Below are 12,359 nucleotides of genomic sequence, written 5' to 3' on the forward strand. Positions count from 1 at the left end.
CCGGAGCTAGATAGCAACAGTGCTCGCCTACCATACGTGCGTACGGGGTCGCACTGGTTGGACAACACGGACGGCGACGTTCCTTCGCGACGCCATAGGAGGGGCACTTCGCACAGACCCGTTACGTGACTAGCGGGATGAGCCCAAGCGACAGCGGGCACGAACACACCGAGCGCCAAAAAAAAAGTTGGGGGGGGGGGGGGGGGGGGGGGGGGGGCGCCCGGCCAGGCACGAACAGCGTATACGCACAGAGGCACGACGCCGGCGCCGCCGCCGCCCACCCCGGCGCCCGCCTGACTGAGCGCGGCCTTGGTGGCCTTGCTGCGGTCGAAGGCAGGCGCCGCACGGCAGGCACGCACAACAGCCCACCACCGCGGCGCAAAAATAAGAACGCGCCGAAGCGGCGGCGGCAGCAGCACAGGTGGGCACAGAGACGCGACGCGGTCGATGAACACTGTCTAGACACGGCGCGGACGCCGTCCGGAGTACCGAGAAAACGCATAAAGGACGATAGTAAAAAGAAAGACGACGGTGGCCTCGGTCGACCCGCGGCGCCGGGAAAGCGGATGGACTACATAAGCCAGGGAACCTTCGCCCGGCGATTCCATTCGCTGAACGCGCATGCATGGGGGTTCGTAGCAAAAACGCAGGTTCACTGTAGCAGCACACGGGGTTTGACGTCCCGAAATTGCGTGCGGGCTTATCGGGAACGCCGTATAAAGGACTCCGGATTAAGTTTGCGCTGGCATCGCCCAGCACACAGATGTTTTTTTACAAACACAGGCCCAACCCACAGGAAGACATCAAGGTGCTTACACGAACACCGAGTCCTAGCCCGTTTCCGTGAAATACAGGTCGACTAAACTCAACGAGTCGGTTCTCTACAGATGCAGCTTGACAATGCAGCTATATAGTGTGGCCCGCGATGCGTGCTTCCTTAGCACTACTCGCAGCGAGAAAATTGAAACAGCGTGCGGCTATAATAAAACGTCGCAAGGATGTACACACAGCATGCGACAACGCACGCCATCACAGTGACAGGTAGCGCATGTCCGCCTGGTTACCCTCCATTTTGGCACTCTTATAGGCATGCGTCCATTACCACTGCCCTCTACATAATTGGGGCAACACTTGTCGCGATGGGACGCAGCGTGTCAGTGATGGAGGCCCTCTTGAGAGGAGAGATAGCCCCGTGTGTAGCTTCTGATGAAATCTGCGGAACAGTAGCAAGAGGCAGCGTATCGAAGGCGTGTTTGCCGTCTTTGCCGATGCGATAAGCGCACGGCCTTGCGCGCGCGCGCTCTCATGCGCTACACTACGTATATCGAACCGACGAACTGAGTATTTGTTTACCAAAAACGGCCGCAATTTGCAGGCAAGCACGCACACATAGTAAGGTTAGTAAGGTGCGAGTCTAGACTAGCTGTAACACACACACACACACACACACACACACACACACACACACACACACACACACACACACACACACACACACACACACACACACACACACACACACACACACACACACACACACACACACACACACACACACACACACACACACACACACGGGTTGCTCGTAACGCGTGGAGCAGATTCGACCGTAGCTGTTTAAAGGAGAGGAAGTCGAGGCATGCATAATGCATACACACGGCGAATTTTAAAATGTAAAGTGACCCCCCAGCGCGACATGTTTGAAGCGAAAGACGGAAGGCAGGCGGCAAGCTTTTACTCACCTATCGGCGGGTAGGTCTCCTCCAGAGGCAGCAGACTGTACGGAGGCGGTGGCGACTCTGCGCACAGACAAGAAAGAGAAAGCACACTGAGCAACTTTTTCAACGCACGAGCACAACGACACTTATCTATCCGGCTGTGTCGTGCATCACACCGACCAGGTACTGAAACTCTATCAGTAATGACTAGAGAAATAACTTATTCCGAGTTGCGACAAGACTTGCCACGTCGCCGTAAGATGAAGCTGAGCAGGAAGTAACGAAGAACAGTAAATTGTGGTGTTCACCGTCTCACGCTGGATGAAAACGTTAACCAGATCAAGCGTATGAAACGAAAGGGGAGGGGGGGGGGGGAGTGAGAGAGAGGCTAGGAAGAGATAGAAGTGCGGGGGTGGAGAACTCGTACACACGGTCCTAGGGTGCATGGTTTGTTAGCGAAGAACAGTTAACGCCCGATGGCAACAGCAGCGCGGCATCCGTATTTTGCGCTCTACCATAGCGGCGCAGCGACCAGCTCTGCTTTGTGTACGACGTCAATTTGCGTTTCTTCAGTAGTTGATCAGTAAGGCACTGAAGCATAAGCGCGGAATGATTCTGTTGAAAACAGTCGGAAAAAGAAAGCAACGTCGCTTTTCAGTGTCCTCGGTGCTGACGCATGGCGAAAGGTATGATGAACAAACATGTACGGTTTTTAGTTTTTACCGTTTATTTGCGGATTTAACCAAAAGAGACCTGTAGAGTGTAGTACTTCGAACCGCATCACTTCGCCATAACACGAACTGTCTGATGCAATCCACAGAGCGCCGGTTACAAGATTCGAAGACAGCCTGCGGTCAAGGCCACACTGAACTTTGAGGAAGAGTGAATTAAGCGCAAGAAGGGAAGCAGCGAGAAATTCACTATTCGCCACACGTAGCTCAATACGATAACCACGCACGGCCTGTCGCCTCTTGCAAAACCTTCGCTCGGCGAACGTAACGTGAGAGACCGCATGACCGTATACTGTCAACATTGGTAGTGCGTGAAAAAATGGCAATACACCACAAGCAGACCTGCCTCTGTTACACAACAAACGCCCAAGTGTAGCGACCAACAGAGCAGGTCACCGCGCGTCGACGCAATACTGGCGAGGCCACATATACGGTACAGGTATGTTGATGCGCTACAAGGCAACGCAACGCGCGCAGCGCGTCGTTTTATGCTGCGTAAGTTGGCTAACAATAGAGAACTTTAACAAAGTGTCTACGGTAAATTTTCACAATTACCGTTCAGACGATAGCCACGCAGGGGTACTGCGCGAATGCGCGGGTGGTAGAATACTTTAACCTGCCACTAATTCTACCGCTTCCGAGAGTGCAAGGAACGGCGCATGCGCGCGCTGCACGACTGCAGCTATAGTCAGGTGGTGGAAATAGCGCTGTGCTAAACCTCTCCAAACGGCTGCCTCTCTCCCTTTAGCGAATCGAAGACAGATCACACATGACCGCGACAACAATGCGCACCCAAAGCACGGTTCCACTCTCCCACACGCACGCATTGTTCACCTGTAGCGCGCACAAACAGAGCTCTACACCACGAACAAAGAAACACCTCTTCCTCCCCGGACGGGGTTAACGGTCACGCGAACTAAATAAATGAACTGCCACAATCCGGCCACTCAACGTTCTCACGAGGTCCCGCGCGCGGTTCCAGAACCAGGCTGGCGCATTTCCAAGCCGTACTTCTCGTCTCGTATACCGCCCAGTTTCGCGTGCAACGTCATCGGCGCCATTTCTGGGTACAGCCGTTTCGAATGGGAATGGGGAGATAAGGGCCGCACGCCGCGCTTCCGTTCTGGTACTCCAAGATGGCGACGGTAGAGGCGGCCACACAATGATGCCGCGGCGGTACAACAAGCCCGCAAATAAATTGCGCAAGGGCTGTCGGTTTACAGCTCCTCCACAGTGGGGTATTCGCCTCCGTCATAGCACCCGACATTCTGTGGTGCTAAAGGCGCCGGTAGGTGGCTCGGTAGCTGCAGTACAAGGATGTGGCCATGTTACGAGGCCTGGTTAACTGGCCTTCGTATCTGGAGCTCCGGTTACCACAAGCTTTGCCTGATGTGCTATGTCGTTCGAAACACAGACAAAGCAAACAGCGCAAGGGCAGTTTGTCAAAGCAGCGCTATGGCGGCTAATATGCTTTGGTCTCCCCGAGGCGGGGTAGAAGGCCCGTTTGTTTTTTTCCCCCAGAATTTCACTTCGACTGTTTGGTCATTGCGAAAAAAGAAATGAAAACAAAACTGTAATCTGGGGTAAAGCCTGCATCTGACAGTGACATCATAAGCTCAAGCCAATCGAATAAACCAGAAAAGGAGCTTTAATCCAGCTCAAAGAGGTTAAATTTCTGGGGGATGGGGGGAAGAAAGTGGCATGGGTGTGATAAAGCAGGTTGGGCTCGCTCGTTCGGCGAGGACGAAGGGAAGGAACTCGCAAAGAGAGCTTGCGGACAACGTAGGCGAGCAGGGCTTGAATGAGTTCCCGTGATCCCGTGTGTAAGGCCCTCCCAGAAGAAAAATCAAAAACAACAACAACAAAAATGTTGGCCGATTTGCGTAGATAGGCCAAATGCGAATCTGGTGCACCAGCAATTCGGTGTTCACTTCAGTTCCAGGGCTCGGATCCAGCCTTCACGGATGGCAGTTGCTCGAATAGCGATAATGGGCTAATGTGCGTATAGGCGGTATAGATCATTCTCTCCATTCACAGATCTTCCTACCACTCCTGGCCTTTCTATGGCAGGCGCTGCCATCGGTGGGACTTGGCCAGGTTGCTTGGGTTGTGTTGCGATCCAGGTTGCTCTTCAGCCACACTGATTAAATGAGCTGCCACCTGATACGATGGGCAGTGGGCAGGTTGCTACGTATATATATATACAGGGTGTTTCATCTAAGACTTTCTGCAATTTTTAAAAATAAGCTATTTGAATTAGATGCGCGCTTTTTCTGGCATAGCATTGTCAGTGGTGTAGTACATCATAATTCAACTAAGACGTGCTAACTAGCAGGCTTGTTAACCAATATTTAATAGTTAACTTTTAAACTATTACCGTTGGGCTCCATAATTATTGAGAGGCATGCAGCCCACTGTAAGTAATGTCCATATCCGTTTTTAGAATTTCTAGAACGCGATTATCCTCGGCGCTGTGGCCCAACAAATTTCGCCTACATCGCGCCAAAATACATGCGGTTTGAGAAGCTTGCAGGCAAAGCAACCTCTCCAGTGAACCTAACTCGTCGAAATAGCCAAAATTTGTTGGGCCACAGCGCCGAGGATAATCGCGTTCTCGAAATTCTAAAAACGGATATGGACATTACTTACGGTGGGCTACATGCCACTCAATAATTAAGGAGCCCAACGGTAATAGTTTAAAAGTTAACTATTAAATATTGGTTAACAAGCCTGCTAATTAGCACGGCTTAGCTGCATTATGATGTACTACACCACTGACAATGCTATGCCAGAAAAAGCGCGCATCTAATTCAAATAGCTTTTTTTTAAAAATTGCAGAAAGTCTTAGGTGAAACACCCTGTATATATACTTCGGCAGGTGAGCAGCCTGCCACAAAACCGGCTTCAGACAACACACAACGGCCAAATGTGGGGAATGAATTACACTATACGTGATGGCACACTAATAAAAGTCGAGGAAGCCCGCACCTAGTGCAGTTGTCGTGGTGTGAGGCGCGGATTTCTCCACAGAGAGGGGAAAGCTTGTACCGACTCTGAAACTGGTGGGTATCGATCCCGCGGCACTGGGGATCGAACCTCCGCACATTCCGCATGCGAGGCGAGGCGGATGGTCAAACCTCCAACCTCTGGAAGACCGCTGCGGTGCACAAAGCAGCAAACGATGAAATTCAGCAAGCCTCTAACCCCCCCTCGTTCTCCTCAAAGATGCTTGAATGAGAATGTACACGGATAACTTCTTCGGCGATTTATGCGGCAAAAAGCGGCAATTGTACAGTCTTTGCCCAAGCGATGCCGATGACGTCACGCGAATAGCCACCATTCCGACTACGCGGGTTTCTTGCGCACTCAGCTCGTAGCCGGAGCAGCTACGGGCTCACGCGCGCAAGTGCGTACGCAAATTCCGGTCACGTGACACTCAGTCGTAATAACCACGGAGCCAGGAAATTCGAGCGCCAGGAGACTCCCTCCGCGGAGACAGGACCAAGAAAGGAAGAAAACAACAAGGCCGCAAAAAAACAGAAAGGCGAGTCGCTAGGCAAACAACTAGGCGGGATAACCGCAACTTGACGCCCGATGCGCGGATCGCCCCTTCAGAAAAGAGCGCGCGATAAGACCCGCAGCAGCAGCCGAGGATTGCGGCTCGCCCGTCACAAGTCTCGGAGAGCGGAGATACTATTTCAACAAAGTTTAAGTCATGTCGTGGTAAGACTGCTCGATTGCGCGTTTGCCGCATCGTCCACCCGAGCACAGAGTTCGAAGAGGCCGCCACTAAACCGCTGCCAATTACACGCGTTGTTAAATTCTCCTCACAATTAGCAACATCAACGCGTCACCTCTGAGTAGCGTTGCTTAGTATTCCGCTGACCTAAACTATCTCCCTGATCCTGAGGGATGAGAAAGATGGCGCTGCAAGCACCCGCATACGTTGTAGAAAAGTAAACGAAAACGCTTTACATAAAAATGTTTCCGCCTGATTTTCAAACCGCGCTCAAGAAAACAGTCGGTTTCTGAGACGAGAACAACACTGGCCGTGGGGAAACCGCCGTCCGGTCAGTAGGGTGGGACCCCATATACATTCAAATGACTGCGTGGCTACGAAGGATGACCACCGAAATAAGCCTTGATCGAATCGCATCAAGGTCTCGAAAATACCAGCGTGACAGTGGTATTAAGCGTATAAATATACACAGAACACAAGCATCACACCCTCGTGGAAAGAACTCCATCGAGTTGCGTTTCCGGCGATCAGCTCCGATCAACGAATGCATATCTCCATTACTCTCGAACAAGAAGTTGCAGATTCCAAAAGAGAAAAAGGACACTGCATCTCCGTTGTAGCTGTCCGAGTTATTATTTTTTTTTTTTGCGCTACAGACCGAAGGAATAAAAAGGCAGTAACCACAAGATGAACGACAACTGCATGCGCTGCAAGTTGTGATGTACGAAGAAATGCTGCGAGACGTAATTACGAGTTCGGTTCGCCGGCTAAAGCCGAAAAAAAAAATGTACGCAGAATTGAAATTTACTCAGTTCAGTTTTAACCGAAAAAGGGCAGTAGGCTTGACATGCACGCAGAAACTATAGCTGGCTATTGAGTAGCAGCTACACTCACTCAGAAAGGAAAAAGAAAGTGCAGAAAAACTTCAAAAGTGAGATTTTGCCACATGTTTGCAATATGGTTTATGGGATTTAACGTCCCAAAACGACTCGGGCTATGAGGGACGCCGTAGTGAAGGGCTCCGGAAATTTCGACCACCTGGGGTTCTTTTTTAACGTGCACTGACATCGCACAGTACACGGGCCTGTAGAGCTTCGTCTCCATCGAAATTCGACCGCCGCGGCCGGGATCGAACCCGCGTCTTTCGGGTCAGCAGCCGAGCACACATGTTTGCAATAGTATCTTATAATATCTCACAGCTACCTCAGAATTAAAAGTGCTGTCCGAGAAAGCTGGACTCGAAAGCCCCGCATAAAGTAAAAGCGTCGTTTGGGGACTGCTTTTAGAGTGAGCCTCTACTGCCACGGTATTGAAAAAAAAATATCAACGCCGTTTTAATCATTTCGTTTTAATCTGGTACACTAACTTTGTACTTACAGTTCATTTAACCCCCCCCCCCCCCCCCCCCGTCATTTGGGTAATAGCCGGAAACAAACCTGTAAAGGTGTAATAAACGATGACTACATGATAAGTCTCCCAATGCCCGACGACCGAAAGATAGGACCGTAGCAGTCGTGGATAAAAAACAAGAAGTGTCACAGTACGCTGAAAGCCGACTTCGCAAGCTGGAGTGACAGCACGTGAAGCCGACAGGCGCGCACTGGGAGACTCGCTCGTCGGCCTGATGGCGCAAGTTTAGCCCCGACGGCGCATCCCACGCCACTGCGTCGGACATAGCGAATCGATCAATCACCGCGAGAAAAGCTGCAATGTGTCTTCAGTGTTGAAACAGCGCGGATGGTGCAATTAAAGGAAACCCTCACCCCTTTTTTTCTCTTCTCCATGCTTTTCAGTTTAATATAAAGAGAGAAACAAAAGAAATATTCGGCGTCGGACTCGGACGAGGTCTCTTCTTTTTTTCTCTCTCTCTCCAATACAAACTCATACCTTTTTTCACTCCCTGCCCTACTTGTAGTAGACTCCCACGGTGTTGCTCTCCCGGGTGTTTTTAGCCTTTGGTATGTACAGGTGAATAGCAACCTTTACCTCCCGATTCTTGGCCGATCCCCCAGTGTGGGTATGTGCCATCTTTGCACAGGCTAACAACAACTCGGACGAGCAGATTTTTTTTTCTTGCATCACAAAAACTGCCGCGCAAAATAAGCTTTACTAAAACCGCTCAATTTATTAATTGCCGCGAACTTACCGAGAGGCATTGCCGTTTACAATCTCCTCCTACATACTTGGTGCGCACCATATAATGTGCGTACGTTCGCGCACGAGAAAGAGTGGGAGTACTGCTCTAACAATGTCGCATCCGGTTAAAAGCTAGACGTACACATTCTGAAGGTACAGCTTTTTCTCCACATCTTCCCGTTTGGTACGATTCCAGCCTTGACTTTTTTTGTTAAGCCCGCGATATCTCATCTGTAAGTGCGGACTCCCTCCACCTTTATTTCTGCCTTTTGTTCCAGGATTACTGACGTTGTATGCAATGCTTACAGCGAAAAAAAAAGGGGGGGGGGGGGTATTAATACCACGTCCCTACTCCTTTGTTAGGCTTCCGCGGCGTCGAAGTAACGTAGATCTGATAGTGCAGAAGTGTAATCGCTCAGAGCTGATAAGCATGCGTGACATCAACAGGCTGCTGCACATCGCGGACATATTCGTAACGGCGAGAAGTTGCGGTAAGCAGGCGTGCTCGTACTATATATACTCTGCATCATTGAGGAAGGAAGACTGGAGAGAGAGCTTTACGTCACGTCGACTCCCTCGACAAGCCAAGCTCCCTTGAAGCCGTTCCTTTTCTTCTCTCTCCCTGGCCACCGGTGGGGCCGACTTTCTCCCCGGACTAAGAGCCCACCCGGTCGCTCTCTTCGATTTTTGTCAGTAAAGTTTTCACTCACTTATTCCCTTTTCATTTCATTGCGACTAGGTTTCAGGACTTTCACCTGCATATTCACGACCTGCTAATCCCTCAAACAGAACCTCAAGCCTATACGGGTGCAGCAGCATGGCTAGTGTGACGTCACGCGCATGCTGCAAGCTGCACCGGGAAGGCGAGGAGGCACGCAGGCAGGAGGAAGAAGGCACGCGCCGCCGGACAGGCCTCCGCGCGCGAGACGGGACGCTGGCGCCGCGACGGGCCGGCTGCCAAGACAGCGCCAACGGCCGCGCGCGCGTGCGGTTCCGAAAGAGGGGCGAGGGGGGGAGGGGACGGCGGCCGCCGCGGCGGCGTCGGCTATCTTCGACGGCAGAGCGCGGACCATCGAAGAAGAACCAGAAATATCCGCCGCCGCCGCGAAGGTAACCCTCCTCTTCCCATCGGCTCCGGAACGGCGGCCGCGGCGGCGGCGGCGGCGGCAGAAGCAGCGCGGGCCTTTGTTCGCCGCGGACGACGACGCTCGGCCGAGCCGACTGCCGGAGCGAGGTGGGGGGGAGGGAGGGATATACTCTGTCGCGTCGTTGTCGTGACTCCTCTGCGGGCATCGTCGCCGCCTCCTTTTTATCTGCGGCCGGCACGACCAGAAATGAGGAGCATTCCGCCGCCAGACCACTCGTCGAGCTACGTATACGTCAGCCAGTGGGGAGAGAAGAATCGTAGCCAGGAAAGGACAAAAGCACGGCAGTGTTTCCAAAACTTCCGACAGAAAAGCCATACTTTTTCTTGTATATGACTGGTAAAACTTATCCCAGGCGGTGGCTGAAAGAATGAAATACAGTCGAACCTCGCTATAACGAAATAACGGATATAACGAAAAAAGGCAATTCTCCTCGGAACCTCAGTCAACACGGGCTATAATGAACCTGCGGCTATAACGAAGTAATCGCCGGACCCCTTCAACTTCGTTACAACGAGTTTCGACTGCTACAACCCTTGGATCGGTTTCCAGCGATTCCTCTCATCGCAAGGCGAATGGACATCAAACAACAAGACGCAAGCAGTAGTTCTCGGGGCCACGCTATCCGACTTTTTTTTGCTCGATCAAACACGTGACGTTACAGAGTTCTTGTCAGAAGGGATTGTTACCGATAGAACCACACAACGTACCCCGGCTGCAACGTCAGATTCCTCGGATTCGGCCTGCGCTGAGGTACAGAATGAACTATAGAGGAACGAAAAGTGCCGAACCGTATCAGCCTGCTCTGAAGTCATAACAAACTGCAAGACTAACGCCGCATTTCTAAGGTTCTGAAGAGAATCCGGCGCTAAGTGGTCTGCCCATCCAGTTAGGCTACATGGAACACATGACGCAGCAGCTTTATCAAAGCGCGGTGCCATGCCATTATTGGAGGAAATAGCCGGCAGCGCAGCGCAAGCTGGAAACCTAGCCCCCGAAAAAGTCCTCGTCGTCAGCCGTCCAGTGGCGCTCTGTTAGAGCCACTGCGCCAATGACGTCAAAAGAGGGCTACTGCGACGCTAATTAAAAAGCCACACTGTAACGGCATGCAGAATACAAACCGGCCAGAAGTCAACACAGAAAGAAACAGACAGAGGGGAGGGGGATGAAGGAAAAACAGCGTCTTCTAGCGCGTAAAAGCTGGTGGGGGAGGGCGTCCATTCAGGCGTCGATAAGCGGCGGCAAGGACGCAGTTCGGCCCCTTGAGCAAACGCATGGCGACTGCGGCCGAGACGCCACCAGCCCTCGGCTTGCCTATTTACCACGGCGCTTATCAGTCGCCGCCGACGACGCCTCGCCGCACTCGAGCGCACAAAACACTGCGCTATCTTCACGACCGCGATGGGACTCCCACTCGAGGCGAGGGGCCTCGTACACTGCGCCGCTCGCGCACTGCTCGCCGCCGCTCGGGCGCCGGCTGCAGGGGCTGATGCGTGGCCGCAATACCACTCGCATCCACTGAGTTCCTCGAAACCACCCGCAGAGGGAAAAGAGGCACCGCCGTAGTTGCGAGTTCCTTTTCAAGAGCACTACATCCACTGCGGAAATGACGGGAACTTAGTATATCTCTATCTTCTCTAATGTCTAGCCGGGCGACCAGGATTCAGCGTATGAAACATGGCAGCTGTGCCACATTGTGTACATATTAAAATTACTCTAACAGTGTCGTTTTCACTAAAATTTGGTGCAATAAAATTTCTCCCGCTGGGTGCCTATGGAAATTATTAGAGCATTCCCATGAGGTTTGATTTCTGAAAAGTCGTTCTGTTAAGACTAGTTCTCGAGTACATTACGAAATCCATACTTCCCGGCATTCCTGCCCTTCTTTTCTATCTGGCGTAATTCGAGAAACCACGCGCTCGGCCACGAAACAAGCAAGGATGTAATCGCCCGGTTCCTCGCCAAAAGCAGTCAATGTGTGTGCGGACAGGGAGTTGGGGAATGCCTAGACTTGGTTGTTGCGCAATCGAGCATGCTATGCGCAGCGCGTCGACTCGCCACGCATTTCAAGTGCCAGGAAAAAGCACGAGGGGCTTCGCGGGCTAAGTTATCTCTGGATGGGTCCAAGAGAGAGAGAGAGAGAGAAAAAAAAAAAGAAAGTCCGAACCGTTCTCCATTTCGACAGGTTGTCCCACGCTGCCAACTTTCTCCAACGCACTTTACGTCCAGGAAGTTTTAGCGCTTCGCTTACGCAACCACGAGCATCCTTCTTTGCCATTTATCCCAGCATTGAGAAAAACGGGCCTGGCCAAATAACCGAACCTCTAAAGCGGCGTTTTGCAACCGTTATGGCATTCGTATGAAAAGAAAAAACGTTACTGAATACAACAATAGACCCTGCATACACGGTGCTAAGTACGACAATGCTGAGCGCGTTCTGGTGCGCGAAACCCGAAACACTAGCTACTCTGTCTGAAAAACTTTATACATAACAGGGAGGAAGTTTGAGGTGTCCCGGAAGGGGCCACCCCTCACAATCACTAGGTGCGCTCCTCAGTAAAGGAGCCTATTGGCGACCGCCGCGGCTCGGGCTCGCTCGACCAGAGCCTTCTGGCTCACCAGGTCGGAACAGCGGAGCAAGGCTGCCTCCCAGTCCTCCCAGGTGGGGTTGTGTTTTGGGGCGAAGTTCAGGGTTGACTGATATGTCCATACTATGTGGAAGATGTCCGAAGACTCTCCGCACAGTGTGGGCACTTTCCTGTAAGTGCAGGATCAAAGTGCTTTAAAACTGCCGGGCACGGCAGTGTTTTCGTATAAAGACGGAGGAGTGTGCGTTAGTCCGTCTTTGTAAGGCCCTTACAGGGCTTAGGATAAATCGCGTGGCCGGATT

General features: G+C 51.9%; 1 protein-coding gene across 1 annotated transcript in view; it reads right to left on the reverse strand.

The window, feature by feature from the left end:
• Positions 1 to 12,359, reverse strand: part of LOC149340476 (SMAD family member 7-like) — a 130,822-nt gene that overhangs the window by 47,203 nt on the left and 71,260 nt on the right. The window contains exon 3 of the mRNA XM_089551131.1: positions 1,743 to 1,799. Coding sequence (XP_089407257.1) covers positions 1,743 to 1,799 — 57 coding nt within the window. The remainder of the gene's footprint in view (positions 1 to 1,742; positions 1,800 to 12,359) is intronic.

Source organism: Amblyomma mixtum, chromosome 6, assembly GCF_055824585.1.
Source record: "Amblyomma mixtum isolate Tamu chromosome 6, ASM5582458v1, whole genome shotgun sequence".
NCBI classification, from domain to species: Eukaryota; Metazoa; Arthropoda; class Arachnida; order Ixodida; family Ixodidae; genus Amblyomma; species Amblyomma mixtum.